Consider the following 20,325-nt stretch of genomic DNA (forward strand, 5'->3'; position numbering starts at 1 on the left):
AGGAGCTGATACCAAGGGCTCAAGTAGAAAGCAAATGTTTTGAGAATGATGATGGCAAAAATGTACAAATGTGCTTCACACAATGGATGGATGTATGGATTGTGATATGAATTGTACGAGCCTCCAATAAAATGATTTAAAAACAAAAAGACTCTTTAAAGGGCACCCAATTTTCGTCAATAATAACAGTAAAAAGACTACATTGGCATGGTAAAAGTGCCAGGGCTTTGAGCACTGGCTGACACCACTGTTTACGAAAGCGTCCTGAACTTGATGGAATTCAGACTGAAAATTAAATTTTATATTTTCATTGTTATCTTTTCATTCTATTTTCTTTCCCCATAAGCACTTTGAAATTTCCTCATTGTTACACAGACCAGAATACATTTAGCTCATTTGGGGAGTTCAGGATTTGGTGAAACACATCCATGCTAATCTTTTTCATGAGTTTCTAAATTTTCATCATGTCTTTTCTTATCTCTGATTAATGTTCTTTAATTGTTTGTCTTACTTCTCCTCATCTTTCTAAATTTCACAGAAAATGTATTTACTCACTGGGTGAGATTTACAAGGTCTTCGGGTAATTCAAAGGTTTCTAAACCTAGATGTTATCAAAACCACCTGGGAAGACTTTTTAACTTATGATCCCCATAGTCTACTGAACACCTACTAATCAGTGTGGCTCTATGTATATGCATACTCAAAAACCCGTGAAAACTGGAACTGGCGTAAGGCAGAAGCTTACCAGAGAAGGTAAGCTCAAATATTTTTTTCACTCAAATGAGTGACAGAAAAGTGGTTAAGACTGTACCTTGTCAAAGACGGAAACCTTGCACGACTCAGTAAAGCAAGGCCGTCTCATCGAGTTCTCCCTCTCACTGGTTCACTAGCTCCACTCTGTCATATATTTGGTATGTAGGTATATGTGCATACATATATACACATCTGTAAATAGAATACATGTACGTGAGGCTCAAAGAGTTTTATAAAACAATTCCATTATCTTTTCATTTCATTTTCCCACAAATTTTCGAAGCCCTCTCATAAATACATATATAAGAGGTCCTGATTGTGCAGTAGTGAAGTGCATGGCCATTAAGCGAAAGGCTGGAAGTTCAAATCCACCTACTGGCTCCAAGGGAGAAAGACCCAGTGACTTGCTTCTCTAAAGATTCCAAAGCACCCAAACTCACTGCCATCAAGGTGCCTCTGATTCACAGGGACTGTGCAGGGCAGGATAGCACAGTCCCTGGAGTTTTCTGAGACTGTACCTTTTTACAGGAGTAGAAAGCTTTGCCTTTCTCCCTCAGAGCGGCTGGTGGTTTCAAACTGCTGACCTTAAGATTAGCAGCCCAAAGCATAAACGACCAGGGATCTAGAGAGCCCTATGGGGCCAGTTTACTCTGTCAGGCCAGCCATTACGAGCCAGAAATTATTTGATGGTACCCAACAACAACATACATAGATTCATGTATACATATACATGTATATAGCTCTATATAAGATATAACATATACACATCCTCATACACATCAACACACACTTACTGACTTACCCAGCCCCTGCTGAAATTGTTGATCCCCATCAACATGGCTTAGCATTGACCTCAAGAGGGGAAGGCTCTTGTAAAACCAAGAATTTCATGGTGTGCTCCTTTCTAACAGTGAAATTGAAACCGTGAATATTGGTTTTTATTAAGGGTAGCAAAACGAAAGGAGGTTGAGTCTGCATAGGAAGTTGTTATGAATAAAGCTCTCCTCAACTCCGCGGGGCATCCACAGGGAAGGCTATGTAGACAGCGCAGCTTAACACACAGATGGCAAATATCCGGCGCTTATCTGTTCCCACGGATGATGGACTTCCACACTGAGTGTGCGCACACACGGCTCCTGGCAATGCTACCAATCCACTGGAGAAAACACACTCTAAAGAGGCCTGGGGGCCACTCCCAGCACTTCCACTAGCTACAAAAGCTCCACTTATGTTTCATGGTATCGTCCTTGAATCAGAGAGACTCACCGGCCTATCTAGACTCCCTTCACCAAAGTTGGTGAAGATAAAATGAGATTCGTGAATTGGAAGTTGTTGGGGTTTTTTTAATGGTGGTCCTGGAATAGCAGGACAGGCTCAGAAACCACCACTATGACATCTCAGGTATCTTTATTAAACAAATATCTGGAAAAGCTACTGTTTCTTGGCATATCTTCCATCTAGGTCTAGACACTTAGCCGTGTTTCCATCTCTCTAATCATTCCCTGAAGAATTCTGCAATCTCTGATTGACAGCACATCTAAAGGCAGTCTGGGCATCCTCCACCAACTCAAACCGTGCTCCTTTTTAAGTGTGTGGCAGGTAAGAAGCAGCCTGAAAAGTTAAGATCAAGCCTGGAGGGTGGAAGCGGTAAGATTTCCTAATGCAGTTCTCAGAGGACAGCCCTTGCGTCCCTTGGGGAATGGGCGGGTGCATTGTCATGATGGAAAAGGCAAATCCTCAGTGCATCGTTCTTGGCCTTTTCCTTACCAGTGTTGCTTTCAGTCTTCTTAGAACTTCTTCATAATAAGCCCCTGTGGTCGCTTCTGCCAACCTGAAGATGTATGAAAGTGTACAAGTGGTGGAACCCTCTCTGTCCCTTCACCTTCCTGCTTGCTCAGACTCTGCCACTGACCCCGAGAGCTGCCGGTGCCTTGTCATGTTGGACCCATGAGACTCCTGCAATCTATGTCATGGCATGTGGCTATGTGAGTCTGGAGAGGGACTTATGCACTAGGGTTGGACTTGATGTATAATTGCTTCTTGCTATAAAGCCCTTTCGTATACATAGACAAATGTCACTGGGTTTCTTTCCCTGGTCAAACCCGCCTAACACAACCCCCATGGTTGCTTGGTGTCTTTCAAAAAAAATCTCTCAAAATCTTGATTACCCCTTGGAGATCCCAAAATACAATCGCCAAAACTTCCTGTGCCGACCTCTCTGCCTGGAATTTAACTAGCCCAGCATGATGTTGGTGGTGCTGTTTTTAAGGCACCCTACGAAGACTAAGGAGCCCTGGTGGCATAGAGGTTAAGTGTTGAGCTGCTAACTGAAATGCCAGCAGTTCGAAACCGCCTGCCACCACACAAGAGAATGAAGAGACTCATTTCCTGTAAAGAGTTCGTCTCTGAACCCATGGGAGCAGTTCTACTCCAGCCTATTGGGTAGCCGTGAGTCAGAACCAACTCAATGCCATGAGTTTGAATCTTTTGAAGCAAACTAAGTCTTTTACAGGGGAAATGTGTCTGCAATATTCCACTGATTACCAAAAAAAAATGGTTTATGGGGGGAAAAACTTTTCATGTATCCACTAGAACCCAAGTAGCAGTACTTTTTTATTTTTTTAACTTACTTTGCTACAATATCAAATTTGGTGACACATTATACTAAAGATAAAGCAACTAGAACAGAATTTTGTACCAAAGGAAATAAGCCAGAGTTCATAAACATGTATTAAGGATGATCAGAATTCCATTTAAATTTTGCCACTGAAAAAAATCATCATTCATAAACACATGTGCTAAAAATGATCAAAATTCCACTTAAAATTTTCCACTAAAAAATACAGCCCATTTCAAATATGGCTTTGATTTTTAAGGCAAATTGATGCTATTCACAAACAGGTGCTGCCTACAAGAAAGTCTTAGGAAATGTCAAATAAAATGAAAGCTAGCCAATAGTCTCTATCTTCAAAAGCAGTTATGGTTTTTTAAGTGAACTTTTTAATGAATATGCTGATGCAAAAATATTAAAATACAATGTTTACATGAATGAAGGCAAACCCTATTACTAGGAATGAAATGCCAGCTTAGTGATCAATATTAAAACACAACCTTCGAACAGAGAAAGCATAATATAGAAATTCAGGATTAAACCTGAAGGCAAAGCTATAGGCCATAATTGATGTATATAAACAAGCCAATCCTGTGATTCTAAAGATGATAATTACAGAAATAGCTAACAATGATGAACAGGAATAGCTAGCACTTATCAAGTGCTTACTCCACCCTTGAGATGCATACTACATATTATTTCTCATTTATCTCTCACGGTCATCCTCTGAAATAGATACAATTATTACTTCCTTTATACAAATAATAAAACTTGAATTAAAGAAGTTTAACTAACTGACTCCTTATAGTAAGTGATCTCGCCACAGTTCCCACCCAACTTGACTTGATTCCAAGCAGCTTCGTTACCTGCAAAATGATTTCTACAGAAGGAATGACCCTGGTAGCCTATAACACAGGTTATTGAGGTCATTCTAACTGCTAGCCATCTCATCTGCATGAGTAGAGCTGTACTCCACAGGGCTGCTATGGCTGATTTTTCAGGGCGTAATCAACAGTTCTTGTTCTGAGGAACCTTTGTGTACACATGAGCCACCAACCTTTTGGTTAGCAGCGAGTGCACTCAAGTGCATAGAAGAAGGTGCTGATCTAATGCTCCACAATCAGCCACTGAAAACTCAAGGAGCACACTTGTACTCTGACACACACGAGGTCACCGTGTGAGCTGGAGCTGCCTCGATGGCGCTAGTGTGACGACGATAGCCTGTGACGCCATCTACTACAATCTAGCCAGTCCTGGACACAGGACATGGCGTGTGCAGCCTCCGACACCATCTACTACAATCTAGCCAGTCCTGGACACAGGACATGGGCGTGTGCAGCCTCCGACACTATCTACTACAATCTAGCCAGTCCTGGACACAGGACATGGCGTGTGTAGCCTCCGACACCATCTACTACAATCTAGCCAGTCCTGGACACAGGACATGGGCGTGTGTAGCCTCCGACGCCATCTACTACAATCTAGCCAGTCCTGGACACAGGACATGGGCGTGTGCAGCCTCCGACGCCATCTACTACAATCTAGCCAGTCCTGGACACAGGACATGGGCGTGTGTAGCCTCCGACACCATCTACTACAATCTAGCCAGTCCTGGACACAGGACATGGGCGTGTGTTGAATAGTTACTCCTACTCCCCCCAAATAGTTTTCTTTTATTTTTATTGACTCAGAATATGAGTTAGATTCACCCAAGGAACTCTCTCAGCTAGATAAAATAAGAGACACTGACCAGTCTGTTGATCCTGAGCTCTTCTTTTGCAGGGCTTCGGGCAGATTTCCACTTGTCTCTGCTAACAGTGCATTACTGCAGGAGTCCTGGAAAAGATTCACGCCAGTCACAACTTGGTCTGTGTCAATGATTTTTCATTCATACCTGTTAAGGAGAATCCTCTACCACCCACCGGTCAGTTTGCTGGACTATGGTGGCTTGCGTGTTGTTATAATACCGTAAGCCTTGTCACAGGCATTTCAAATACTAACAAAGTCACTGGTGGTATACGGGTTTCCGTGGAGTCTGAAAACTAAGACAGATGAGGGAGAAAGGTTCGGTGATCTACTTCTGAAAATTCACCAGTGAGTACCTTTTAAATCACAACAGTACATGATCCAATACACGTGTGTTACTCTGGGTAAACTAGAGAAACAAATTCATAGACATTCATATGTGTATAAGAAAGAACTTTATATACAAGAGCAGTTGAATATTGAGAAAAGATCCCAACCCAGTCCAGATCAAGTCCATAAGTCCGATATTAGCCCATATGTCCAATACCAATCTATAAAGTCCTCTTTGGACTCAGGAAACACATGCAATGACACCGAATGCAGGAAGATCACAGGCCAGTGGGTGGGAAGTCTTGCGGATCCAGTGGCATTGTAAGCATCTCAGCGCTGGCAGGGCTATCCATGTGGTTTCTCCGACTCCAGAGGTTTGGCTCCATCAGCCTCTCCTCATGTTTCTTCTCCACAGGGCTGTCTCCCAGGGATCAAGCTGAGAGAGAGAGTGTCTCCCACCTCCAAGAAGGAAATACGGGAGTTCCCAGAAACTTCAGGAGAAGGTCATGCCCACACAGAGGCCTCATGGGTTATATCCTGATTGACAGGCTAGACTCTGCCCCTACACTCTTACACAGATCATGTAACTACCACAACATGGCTGGAAAGGAGGCACTCGGATCCGCGGTGGGCTCCCTAGTAGTGCTCAATCAACAATTATGAAGATGATCCAGGACCAGGCAACACTGGGTTCTGCTGTCTAGGAGGCTGCTGGTTGACAACTAGCAAGAAGATGGAGAAGCTTGTGCACCTGACTAGGGAGAGCCCACGCTCCCCCAAAAGCTACAGTGACAATCTCTTTGATGGATTGGCTTTACAGCTGGTAGCTTTGACCCATTTATGATTCTTCTTATACACTGTCATCTCAGAGCATAAGCTTTATCCTTAAAAACCCAATTATGGCCTTTCTACCGAGCCTGTCTACCTCAATTAGCAGCCTTTAATGTTTGTTTTCATTTTTTTAATTTCCTTTCTACAGTGTGTGGGGGGATTTAGTTACTTTCTGTCCTACCCATTTTCTGGGTTTGCCTTCATTTTACCTTTTGAATGAGACAGAATGAAAAAGTAAAGACCTTCTTATTTTAAGCAAGACTCATAGAGACCCTTCAGGACAGGCTAGAACGACTCCTGTGAGTTTCCAAGACTGTTCGTTGCAGGCGTAGAAAACCTCTTTTTCCTCCCCAGGAGCCGGCTGGTGGTTTCAAACTGCTGACCTTGATATGAGGTTAGCTGCCCAAAGTATAGCCACTAAGGCAGCAGGGCTTGCTATGAGTCGGCACTGACTCAATGGGATTGGGTTTGAGTTTGAATTTTAGTTAAATCACGTAAGAGCTATCCTAAAACACAACACAGCGCCATCAGAGAAGACGATGAAGGAGAGGAAAAACTAAAAATGTTCTAAAGAAGCAAGACCTGTGAAAGCCTACAGAGGAACCGGTTGGTTCGTGTGTTGTTCTTTCTAAGACGGCCAGGGCTTGCACGGCAGGCCGGGCTTCCAGGATGTTTCTAATGTACGAAAGAACAATTGAGAATGGAAGGAAAGAGAAAAATAGCCGCTTTTGTAAAGCATGCGGGGCTTTGCATTTGTGTGTTTAATTTGTGCCAAATGCACTGTTGGGGAGCTGATAAGGAGCCCTGTGTCTTGGCAACAATCGATCCCATTTTTATCTTTGCATATGAAAACCCACACTAATGATACAAGTTCATGTATACTCCATCCACCTTGTTACCAAGATATTCCAATATTACAATAATCTCCTTCTTAAAGATATTGGAAATGGATACCCTTTGGAGCCCTGGTGGCCAGAGCAGATGCGTGTTGGGCGGCTGACCTCAAGGTCAACAGCCCAAACTCAACAGCTGCTCCTCAAAAGAAGGCTGAAGCTCTCTGCTCTTGTAAAGACCCACATCCTTGGAAACCCCATAGACTTGACCCAACGGCAGTTGGCTCTACCATTACTAATAAAGAAAGTTTAAGACTGATATTTTCATGCCCAAGTGCATTCCGTCTTCTTTCTGGGAACAGTCTGGATGGGACTACTTCCAGTCTGAGGTAGCCCATGACTATGTGCTCTCCGGGGGTGAGAACAGGAGAGGAGTATCCCACCTCAGGTCATTCATTTCCCACCTTCTCTCTCCCCTCCCTCCAGCTAAAGTCCAAGGAAAGTAAACTAGGAGCCACGCTGCCCCGACCGCCATCCCTTTGGAAGAGCTCAGCCAAACCAACCCCAGGCCACTGAGTCGATTCTGACTCACAGCCATCCTATCGAAGGTGTCGAAGGCTTTGTAAATGTCGACGGGCGTGGACCGACTCTTGTTCCTTCTCCAGATCGGCTGGTGTGTCCAACTGCTGGCCTGGCGGTTAGCAACCCGGTGCTTAACCTGGCAGCGCCACAGTGGGAGCGAAGTAAGAGAGAAATACACTGTTCTTAAAGGTTCCTTGTTTCAGTTGGTACTTTGGACCACGGAGGTTCCATGTCGTTTCTGTTTCAGGTCTTCCCTACTCGGGGCCCAGGCAACAGGAGTAGGCCTCTGATGACACCCAAGCCCCTGGAGGGAGAACTCACTCAGGCCTTTTGTTTGGATGGGGCAGACATCCTACAGGTGAAAGAAGCCAAGGCTGTGCGGGAAGTATATTTACCCCTCCAAGAGGTACTGCCAGATGCTGGGCAATCGGAAGAGAGTAAAATAAATGCTCTGTGACAACCAGACCCAAATTCCCTGGCATCGAGTCGATGCCAGCTCACAGTGACCGCATCGGGCAGGGTAGAGCTGCCCCCGTGGGTTTCTGAGACTGTAACTCTTTGTGGGAATAGAAAACCCAGTCTTTCTCTTGCAGAGGGGCTGGTGGTCTTTGAACTGCTGACCTAGTGGTGAGCAGCCCCCTGTGTAACCAGTACGCCACCACTGGGACTCCTTGGTGACAACCGTTTAACTTAATGCAACTGCACAGGCTGCTGCCACAGGGTCAAGCTGCCCTCTCCATCAGGACAACGACCTCTTTGTAAATCGCTGCATTTCAGAGAAGTGCTGGTTCCTGCCGAAGGCCACTATCAATATAAAGAGAAAGAACCAAACAGCCTGTCAGAGAATTCATTCCCAGCCGTAAGTTCGGCATGTATCTTACAGCTCTGTCTTTTGCAGCCTAGAACTACTGAGGTTTCTGCTTCCAGCATCTATTGTTTCCTAAGACCTGAGCATGCCTTAGATTTCACGTAAAAGAACCCAAGTGGCTTGAACATACGCCTCCCCCCACTCCCTGCCCCGTCCCCTCGATCAGGCACTTTCTAGCAAATGGCAATTGCAATGAAGGGGCAGCTCATTAAGACTTTCCTGGCTGTATTCTTCCATCTAACTCAGGTCACTTCCTTCTTTTTTCACTCCTATCATATCACTGGCATGGCTTATATTTCACTGTAAGAAACGGTGTGAACACTTCCTGTTGTCGTTAGAACCAAAAGCCTCAGGAGAGGTCGTCTTACAACCTGGCTCCACGGGTGCTAGGTGGTATACGGGGATCTATGCCTGTCACAGTTACCTCGTCTGCACACCATCTTTCTACTCTCTGGTGAGCTAAGAAAGCCAATCAATCACATTTTCCATCCTGAAGGACTCAGAGGGCATTCCAATCACTGACACAGAGGAAGACCCTCAGCGAGACGAGTTGATCCAGTGGCTGCAGCAATGGGTTCAAACGCACCAACGGTTGTGCGGATGGCATGCTTCTGTTCTGTTGTACCTATAGATACATGTCATATAGATAAGTGTATATCAGTCAGCACAGACTCGATGATACACAGTCCTACCTCCACTGCGTACCACCCCTTGTTAAAATCACTCCAGTTCAGTATAGAATGCTATGAGTTGGTTGGCTTGTTTCTCTTATCCTGATCAACTACACACTGCCCCTTGAAATCAACTCATTTTTCTGCTTCAAGTGATCGTTGTTGGGTAAGCCTTGGACTATTAGTCACAAAGCCAGCAGTTCAAACCCACCAGCCACTCCGTGGGAGAAAGATAAGGCTGGCTGGTGCCCATAAAGATTTACAGCCACGGAAGCCCAAGGGGTCAGTTCGACTCTGTCCTATGAGGCTGTTTTGAGTCACAGGGCTCAGTGGCGTTGGGGTTAGTCCCCCTTGTTCCGCTCAATAGGTTCCCCCATTCTACTCAGTAGGAAGAAACAACTGTTTCGACTTCATGGAAATGGAAGGCTGTGGTGTGGAAGACTGGTTTATGTACTGATGTCAGCACTACACACACACACATTGATGTAGACTTTGGGACAGGAACTTCAAAGGAGAGCTGTCATTTTTGTACTTGACCTGTCCATGTGCACATTGCTTTGGGCGGGAGGGGGAGGTTCTTTGCTGAGGACTTGAATGTGAATCACCTACCTCATCATTAGCACCGCTTGGTGGACTGGAAAACGAAATGCAAAGATACAGAAGCAAAGGAAGGTAATGGCAGGTGGAACCCACAGTGCATAATGCATGTAAAGAGGGAGCCAAGTGGGCACCGCCCCAGTGCCCAGCATTAGGAGCGCCAGCCCAAACTTTTATTGGTCGGTTGGTTTTTGTTTTGTTTTGTTTTGTTTTTAAACATGCCACTGGACATACTCGTATTTGCTATTGCTGTTGTTGTGAGGTTCTGGCGCTCAGCAACCCTGTGGACACAGAAGGAGACACTGGCCGGCCCTGCGCCAGCCTAGCAACTGTTGCTATGTTTGAGTCCACTGTGGCTGCCACTGTGTCCCTCCACGTAGCTGGAGGCCCCTTGATCTGACAACTTCAACATTTCTGGGACACCAGCAAAGAATGCAAAGGGGAGGGGGCGATCCAGAGAGAGAAGAAAGGAAAAGGCTGGCTAACTGACCCACAACAAAAGCTTGAGTTTATTGCTTTTAGCAGACAGAGCACCCCAGTTCCAAATCCAAAGCCCACTGAAGAGTCCATTCTAACTAGCATGGGTGTTGGTTTCTCTACGTGAGCACAGGAGCCCTGGCGATGGAGTGGTTCTGCGTTGGACAGTTCAAACCCACCGGAAGCTCCAAGGGAGAAAGACTGGGCCTTCTACTCCCGTAAACAATTACAGTCTTGGACACCCACCGTGGGTTGCTCTGGGTCAGCACGGACTCCACGGCAGGGAGTGAGAGAAGCGAGCACCCAGCTCACTGCCATCGAGTCTGTGCCGACTCATAGAGACCCCATAGGCCGGCTAGAACTGCCCCTGAGCTTCCGAGATGGTCACACTTTACAGGAGTAGAAAGCGCTGTCTTTCTCCTGGGGAGTGGCTGCTGCTTTTGAACTGCTGACCTTGCGATTAACAGCCCAACCCATAACCACTGTGCCAACCAGGCACATGATGTAATCATAATGTAATGGCGAACGAGAGCCAGAAGGTGACAATGGCGAAAAGGCCCAATCAGGATGTAAGGGAAGAGACTGCAATGTATAAAACAGGGCACCCAGAGGATCAACTAGTCACATCTCAGAGATCTTTCCAGACCACCCTGCCACACTCACTGCACCCAAAGAAGCCAAAACTTAGTGGGCATGGACTCAAACTGCCAGGTCTTTCTTCTGTGACCCCTTGGGAGGGCTGGAACCTACAACCTTCTGATTAAAAGCTAAGCATGTTAGCCTATGCATCACCCACTCCTTCCTGACAATCTTAAGTCATTATGGGAAGATTAAGTGATATCCTCTTAGTTTATAAAGACATGCATATCCCATAAGAGTACTCTTTAAAGAGTTTTATCAAATAATTGTTCTGTTTTGTTTTATATATATATATATGGACTGCTCAGTTAGTTAGAAAAACTACTTGTATGAAACTAGGCTAGATTCTACTGGAAACATGGTTCTACTACAAGGAATCGGATGGGTGTGAACTCTCTCTCACTCTCTGACCTTTACTTGAGGAATTGTCACAACACACTTTACGGTAGAAGGACCTACACTGATTGTTTTCTGTTGCCCCCAATTCATGTATGTGGATTCCTGCTCCTTGTCCAGGGTCCACTGAGGAGTGGAGGAAGTGAGCAGTCAATAGCCACCGAGCACAGCCGTCTGAGCATGCTGGTTATCTGCCCGGCTTTTCATTTTCAAGTGCTATCAAGAGAAGCCCCAGCACCTGGGAATTGTCACGAACCAAAGTTGGGACTGTGGAGCCCTTCCAAGCAAGCAGCACCTTCTAGAACACCTCGGATTTGAGGGAAGTCTATTTCTAAATCGTTTCCCTTTGTGCAGTTTGGAAAAGGACACAAACATCAGTAAATTCTAACTCTGGTGTCATTTTGTCCATGATCGAACCTCAACACGTCGTATAACATGGTTGCAGTTTAAAATGCCCAGAATTACTTTATTAGGAACAATTCCCTGTACTTTTAGAGGCAAGTCATTGCTGTTCCATTTCACATCCACCAACCATTTCCCCAAACTCAGACTCCCCCCAAGAATTCCTCCATTCCACAAATATATGTACGGAGCTGTGTGCTCTGTGCTGGAACTCAGACTCCACAGGGAGCATGCCATTGTCCACGACTACCGGGGTGGCATAGTGGGTACGTGTTAGGTTGAGCATCTGCAAGGTCAGCAGTTCAAACCCAGCAGCTGCTCTGGGGTGGGGGGTGGGGGGGAGATGAAATGATGCATTAACATCTCAGAAACCCACAGGGGCAGTTCTACCCTGTCCTATAGGGTCACCATGAGTTGGAATCAACTTGGTGACAATGAGAGAAAGAGAATGAATTTAACACATTTGGGAAATAAAATCGCATTAAGTGCCATCTGGTTTCTCAGTGTCTCTTTGAGATTGTTATTGACACTCTAGGGTGAAAAACCAAACACTGCTATTGAGAGTATTGTGACCCGTGGTGACACCAGGTCACAGGTGAGAGCTGCTGTACTGCAGGGTCTTCTGGGCCATCATCTTTATAAGAACAGGCCACCACCTCCTCCCTGGGGGACGGGCAACAGAAAAGTGGGTGAAGGGAGACGTCAGACAGGGCAAGATATAACAAAATAAGAATTTATAAATTACCAAGGGCTCATGAGGGAGGGTGAGCGGGGAGGGAGCGGAAAAAATGAGGACCTAATGCTGGGGGCTTAAGTGGAAAGCAAATGTTTTGAGAATGATGAGGGCAATGAATGTACAAATGCGCTTTACACAATTGATGTATGTATGGATTGTGATAAGAGTTGTATGAGCCCCTAATAAAATGACTAAAAAATAATAATAATAAACTCAACAACAACAACAACAAAAAGAACAGGTCACCAGGCCTTTCTTCCGTAGTGCTGCCGGTGGCTGGGTTTAAACCACACAGCTTTGGGTTAGCGGTCTATTGCAAACCTCGACAGTGTAAGTTCTAGACAAGTAAGGTCTGGACTGTTAAGAGTTTCATGTGACAAACAGCTGCCAATTGTGAGAACATGCTTTCTCTTCTAAATATACGTGCCTAAATCTATCTAGTGTGCTGACCGATCTATCAGGTTATCAGCTGTCCTGAAAGTTTAAAGTCTAGGTTTCCTGTTCAACGCCTTCCCTTTACTAGCATAGTGGATGCCATGGTAAAATTAAAGGGTTCAACTTTCTCATGTTTAAGAAATAAGGAAAGAGACATAAAAATAAGGTAGTGAGAGTATCCCAAGCCCTTTTTGAGAAAAATATTTACACATGCTGAGACTAACCGGCCACGTCCTTCCCTCTAGAAAATGTTTTCAATACGATGTGGTCCCGAAGAACAGGCTTGATCAAACCCAAACCAAGTGGCAGCAAGGTGGTCAACTCATCGCCAAAACAAAACTGCAAACTCACCTGCCGTCGAACGGATTCCAACACATCTTGACCTGAGCAGAAAGGCTGATCTTTCCCCCGTGGACCAGCTGGTGGTTTTGAACTGCTGGCCTTGTGGTGAGCAGCCCAACACGTCACCACCAGGGCTCCTCTAGCAACGAGCCGTGTAAAACTGCTCCCTAGCGTTGCTGAGTCTCTTCTTCCTCCCATGTAGTGGCTGCTGGGTTCAAACTGCTGACCTTGTGTAAGCAACTATGTCCCCAGGGCTCCTCAACGGGGGTTTCTTCAAGGGCAGGCTGGCTCCCTAATGAAGATTCTAGCCCATTAGGCACTGGGTCAGAGGTTTAGGGGAGAAAATGTAACTAATATATCACCTGTACACATTCTTGTATCACCCATCAATAATGATTTCGTATTTAGCCCAGTTTAATGCACTATGCCTTAGAAACTAAAAATAAAGTGAGTCGAAAGTGAACGAAGTTCAGAAATTAAGTTTTTGCTAAAATACTACAGATCTGTGGCATTTTAGTCTTCAGATGTAAGCAACTGAAACACAAATAGTTATGTTCCATCATCTTTAATCTACGTGCTACTTTAATAGAATCTAAATTAAGAAGAGTTTCACACTAATTTACCTGAAAATACCACCCTAAGCTTGATAAGTTTTATTAGCCATTATATTTCACGGGATGAGTAAGCTCTAATGAAACATTCGTTCAGACTATCAACTATTCCCTTCTGAGCCACCAGCCTCCTGGATGCCTTCTGAGAGTAGCTGAAGGTATGAGCTGTTTAATAAATATTTGCCCAGTGAAAATAGCAGCCAACCACAGGTCCATTTCTTCAACTGCTCACATCTTCAGTGATCCAAGAATGCCACTCCTAGCACATAAAACTGGGGTGGCGGTGGAGAATAAATACTGAGCATAAACAAGGGAGTGCCAAATTCTAGGTTTCCTCTTCAAAAAGGAAGCCGTCCAAAGACTGCAGGAGAGCCAACGACACATCTTTCAGGCCAGGCAGCTCAAGAGCATGCTACTCCCTGCTAACATCTTAGGATCTATTACCTGTATTTTAAAGCATCACATATCAAACAGTAACAACAACAACAAAAGCATGGGTGATTACATAGATAACTGTGTGCATGTCATTGAACTTCAAAAAGTTCACGGGAAAATGAAACGAAAGGATGATGGCATTTCTCCACGAACTTTAACACTGTGCCATATGGATACAGGAAGACATGCGTGAGTACAGGCCTGTGCATGTAGTTATATCTGTAGGCCTACATATACACATCTCTGTGTGCTGCACCTATAGCCCTAGGTTTATATTAAACCATATAGGAGACACAATTAAGAAGCTACAAAGACTGCCTAGACATGTTTGAACAAATCATGGGATCTGTTTACCAGGCTAAAAGGCTTGGAACCATAATATCAAGGGACAATTTAGTCATTGACTGAGGTAGTTAGATAATTTTATGCCCACTTGAAGATATATAAAAGTGTACAGGTGGTATCCAACCTGTCCGTCAGGTTACAGCCTGGTGGTGCGTCCTGGTTGGCGTGGCCTTGTTATAAGGAGGGCCTTGGGCACCTCTCCTACTTCTCTGCCTTCACGTTCCTTCTTGCTGGCCACCTCAAGACCCCACCGGAGCCATGCCATGTTTCCACCAACCTTGGATCTGCACGACTTTGCACCCAGCAGTACATTCTGTATCACTGCATGTGACTGTGAGTGTGAAAAAGGGCTTATGGACTAGGATCAGACCCATAGACTTGAACTGGACTGGGCTGGGAGGTGTTCTTGATAGATGATTACTTGTTGATATAAAGCAATCATCTTTACGCATACATGAATGTCTCTGGATTTCTCTCTCTAGACAACCCAGCCTAACACACTGGCATAGCAAGTGCCCAGACAATGTTCCTAGTTGGCGAGTCGCAACTGGGGTCTTAAGACCTTATCGTGGGCATTCTAAGTCATAAGTGACGGTCTGCGTTTATCAAGAGCAAAGGGCCTAAGAAGAAACGAGTCCCATACAAACCACAGGCTCTTCCAATTTGAGACCAGAGGAGCCAGATAGTGAATGGCCACCACTGCCGTCTGGTCTGCCCAGACACACAACAGAACGTTCTAGACAGAATGAGATTAAAAACAACGTAGAACAAACTTCAGACACTAATAAAAGGCAGACCTACTAGTAAAATGAGAGACAGCTCCAGGATGATTGCCCTAAAAACTAATCTTTGAACTTGGCACTGAAGCTACTCAGGGAGGTCACCCTTCAGCCAATTAAGACTGGCTTATAAAATGAACAATATCACCAGTGAAAAAGGTGCTCCCTTCAACAATCAATATCAGAGACCAAATGGTCAACGCTTTACTCCAAAGCAAAGAGGGGAGGACACAGAGTCAACAGAAATCCTGAGAACGCTGACACACTAGGGCAATTCTAGCCACTGTCACAGAACCATCTTTAAGCAAAGTGTTAAATGGGAGCTGAATTTCTCTGTAAACTTTCTTCTTTTTTATTGTTTAATAAATCATTTTATTGGGGGGCTCTTACAACAATTCATGCATCAATCTGTTGATCGTTCCCCCCCACCCAGGGGTGTGGGGGGAGTTTTGTACGTCGATCATTGCAATAGGTTCCCCTTCTCCCCCTACTTTGCCCCTACCCTCCTGGTATCACTCATTATTGTTCCTGAGAGGTTTATCTGTCCTGGATTCTGTGTGTTGAGAGCTCTTATCTGTACCAATGTACGTACTCCAGTCTAGTGGGATTTGTAAGGTAGAACTGGGTCATGATAGTGGTGGGGAGGAAGCATTAAAGAATTAGAGGAGTGTTGTGTTTCATCGGTGCTATACTGCACCCTGACCGACTCATTCTTTTCTTGTGGCCCTTCTGTGAGGGGATGTCCAATTGTCAACAGATGGGCTTTGGGTCTCCCTTTACTCTGTAAACTTTCACCTAAAATACAAAATTTAAAAGCTTAGTGATTCTAAACCTTAAACCCAAAATCCCTTTTGAGTCTTCTTTGAACCAAACCATGGTTCATGAGTTAAGTAAGTCTGCCTGGGATATTATGGTCTGTAACCATCTATACGAGGAGTCTCAGTAGTCAAGCGGTTCACTACTTGGCAATAGTTGGTGGCTTTAACCAACCAGCCACCCTTCAGAAAGATGTGGAATCAGGCTCCATGAAGATTTAGACTTGGAAATCTAGCAAGAGGGCAGTTCTACTCTGTGCTGCAGGGTCACCAGGAGTCGGACTCACTGCCAGCAGTTGATTGACTCACCGCGACCCCAAAGGACAGAGTGGAACTGCCCGGGGTTCCTGAGACTACATCTTTACAAGCGTGGCAAACTCCATGTGTCCTGCAGAGCAGCTGGTGGTTTCAAACTGACTGTGTGGTTAGTAGCCTAGCGGTCATCACGACAGACCAGCGCTCCTTTTCCATGAGTCAAAATCAACATGGTTACCCAGCCTGTTATCTAAATGGGATCAAATGGGCAACAGAAACTAGCAAGGGTAGATTCCCTCCTGGGGGTTGGGAATTTATGCTCACGAAGGAGGAACAACTCAGCAGTGAAAATGAATGCGTAACTCCAGGAATGTAATCAGCACTATTAAACCGTAGAAATTGTTGTTGACTCTCCTGTGTATGAGGGGGCTCCCAAAAGTTTCATGGATGAAGGAGTTAAGATAATTTTTCCAACAAGTTTTTGCAGCCTTCAAATTTATCTTCCACAAGAATAAATTATAAAAGCAAAGCCACACGTCAGTTAAAAATCTTCCACTTATAGTTTACAAGGAATTTCTTGGAAGAAATCCAAATCAAGGACGTGGGATTCTCACTGGAAAAGGGCAAGTGCAGCACAAATCAACCCATTTAAACAGGGTCACCGGCTCGTGGAATTACTAATGCTTTTGAGGGGCTGATACCTCATGTATCTCCTTTTCCTTTCTTCCTGTGTGTACATTTTAAGACTCCCCAGATCTTACCGAGCTCCCGATAGGAAGGGGAGAGAAAGAGAACTAGTCTCTTACTAGCCTCTTCAAATCTATGTGCCCTTCTGCTCAAATAACCTGAATCAATATTGCTATGATGCCAAAAAACATATCTTCCCTTAAGGAACTTCGTGACTAGTTAAAAACGAGACCTTGACTGCCCTTCTTCAATGCAGTGACACAATCAACTCAGGCTCGCGTAGGTCGCTAGTCCATTGCATGTAGCCTGCCAACTCAAAATGACGATTCCAAAGATGCTCTTTTCAGTCCACAACACCAAGACACACCATGCAATGCACGGTGCACACGGGTATTGTTTTTCCAAGCTAAATCTGCTAGCACATCTTAACATTAAGACCCTAAGAGACCAGACTGGATGAAAAATTAGGCCACTGCTTTCAAACCCTTTAAAACATTAAAATCTATGCTGAGAGTGAGTGGAGCACAAAACTGACATTTAATCACTGCGCCGGTTTCCATATGTCCTCTTCCGTGCTACTCGCCAATAATCAATGAACCTGTAAGTTTAGAGGCACTGTAATTAGAAATAATGAGAACAATTTCTAGAATTACCCCACCTTTAAACTGTATTGCAGTGTAAGACAAGATCCCTTTGAAATTACTAAGGATTATCCAATTCTGCTCATGTGGCTTTAGAAAATCCTTTCTTATAATTCTGTGGCGTTTTTGTTGTGATTATTGGGTGCTGTCCGGCGATGAGTAGGTTTCGACTCATAGTAATCCTCTGTACATTAGAACAATACATCCTCCCATTTGCTTTGTGGCACCTTGGCACTTAGAGGGAAACACGGTGAGTGAGTGTGAAAGGTTCCCAGAGAAGTAGGTCACTAAATAAGTTTCAAATCACTTGATTCAAAATGGCACTTAAAAGTAAAATTACACATTTTATTCATTCATTCCATCAGCTGAGAATTGCTCTATTGTACAAATACAAGATTGTACAAAAATCACAAAATGTTACAAAATAAAAAAGTACAAACTGCATTACTTAATAAATAGGACTAAAGTAGTTAAAGTGGAAATGAGATAGATTCCAGGTTGGTAATTGTTTGACCCAGCAAACCGTATAAGCTCTGTTTGTTTACAGGCATTTTTACATACTACAGGGCAATCCTATTTTGCCTTTGGAGAAAATGGAGTATCCTGCTATACAATCACTGCCGAACATTGGAGGCCTTTACTGATGCTTGGGTTTTTTAGTTTTTGCCCCAAGATCTTAGCTGAATATAAGTAACTATATAAAGCAGGAGACTTATGTAGTCAGAAGGTTACAGTCCATGTTAAAATCCTTTTGTAACAAAATGATATAGATAAATTAAAAAAAAAAATGAGAGCACCAGGCCATCTACTACAAACATGGAGCAAAACCCAACCCAGCCCACTGCCCTCAGTGGCTTCTGACACAGCAACCTATAGCACAGGGTAGGCTTGTCCCCCATCCCACCCCCACCCTCTGTAGGGTTTCTAGGGCCCTAAATCCTTATGGAAGCAGGCTGCCACATCTTTCTCCAGGTTAATTGGTTCAAACTTCCCACCTTCCTTAGGGTTAGCAGCACTCTGATCACTGACACCAGGGCTCTCCTTAAGGATCTACCCCAAAACAAAATAATGGCTCTGTCATCAGCAAATAGTTGATTTCCATTCAAGCAAGAGCTGGCACTACCCCTGAAAAATAATATTAATACTTCTCCCCACAACCTTCCCTCTAAGTAGTTCTCTTTAAAAGGCTGACCATTTCTAGAAAAATAAAGATTTCCAAAACAACAACATCTGTTCTTTTAATCAAAATGGAATGGGTCAATAAATCTGAGAGCACAAAAGCATCAAGATCCATTTGAGAGCATTATAAGATGCAAATTTCAACAATGTAAAATAACTACTACTACTCTGTTCAATAACTTCAGATCAAGCACTTCTCTGGAAGGATGCCCGGAAGCCATTTGTCAAAAAAGGTTCACACGCCTTGGATGAAGGTACGCCAGTTTTAAAAAATGTTGTGCAAAAATACATTCTTATATAGAAAATATTGCCAGGGATGGAGACATTTACACTGTGAGAAATGAGCTTGCAAATCAAGTAGTGCTAATTTTATACAGCAAATTATAAATAGCAGGTGGCTGACCCAAAGCTCTCAGAAAACACCACATAGGTGGCCTGCAACTTTCAGCTCTGGGAGGGGGGGTTAATATTTAAAAATCAACCAACCAACTGAAAAACAAAACCACCCAAAAGATTAAGGCATTACATCTACAGAAATCTACAAGGAAGTTTAAAAGTGCTATTACCCTGATTTGAGTTCGTGTAATTCTCCAAACCCAAGTTTATTTATGACCTTCCCCCAGGGTGCTGGATTGCAAACATTTCAAGAGCATGCATTCTGTTCAATATACATCTTGGAGAGGGATATCGCCATGGACTTGGCAAGCTCTTCGTCGCGTTTCCTTTGCACTTGAGTTTGTTTGCACCAGTGGTCGTACTCCGGGTTGGGGTAGGAGTGATCGAACACTGCATCGTAGTGCCCATTACTGAGCCAACTGAGCCAAATACTGGGCCGGAGGGAATCCTCGGGCCCCAGATAATGGATCATGGTAGACACGGTGGGGCTCTCCACCCTCCCTCCGGTCGTTAGATGAATGTTCACATTCAGCATCTGCCCCATGGCCAGCAATTCGGGGTACCCGGCCCACGCCCCGTCTTGAGCAGCAGCGATGATAAACTCGCCCACGTCCCCCTCGATCAGCGGGCTGAAGTGGTCCAGGTGGTCTGCGATGTAGTGGACCGTCTGCTCGCGCAGCTCGCGGTGCAGGCTCTGGTCCCCGTACACCGTCTTGCTGACCGCTCGGTAGAGGCAGTTGCCGTCGGGAATGATGTGAAACCGGTACTTATTCCTCTGGCGCAGGTACTTGTCCTGCTTCTCCACCTCCGCCAGGTACAGGGCCAGCTTCTCGTCCCGGGGATCCGACCGCGCGACGATCGCCGCCTCCCCGGCGCTCTCGCCGCTCCGCGAAGGGGGCGCCGGGGCCTCGGGCTCCGCGCCGCCCCGCTCCC

At 44.8% G+C, this 20,325-nt stretch overlaps 1 protein-coding gene across 1 annotated transcript in view; it reads right to left on the reverse strand.

Moving 5' to 3' along the window:
• Positions 1–18,716: 18,716 nt before the first annotated feature.
• OTUD1 (OTU deubiquitinase 1) overlaps positions 18,717–20,325 on the reverse strand; it is a 2,588-nt gene continuing 979 nt past the window's right edge. The window contains exon 2 of the mRNA XM_045300224.1: positions 18,717–20,320. Within this exon, the coding sequence (XP_045156159.1) occupies positions 19,640–20,320 (681 nt within the window). The 3' untranslated portion in view covers positions 18,717–19,639. The remainder of the gene's footprint in view (positions 20,321–20,325) is intronic.

This window comes from Echinops telfairi, unplaced genomic scaffold (genome assembly GCF_000313985.2).
Source record: "Echinops telfairi isolate 266 unplaced genomic scaffold, ASM31398v2 ScPeMD7_7461;HRSCAF=8499, whole genome shotgun sequence".
Classification (NCBI taxonomy): Eukaryota; Metazoa; Chordata; class Mammalia; order Afrosoricida; family Tenrecidae; genus Echinops; species Echinops telfairi.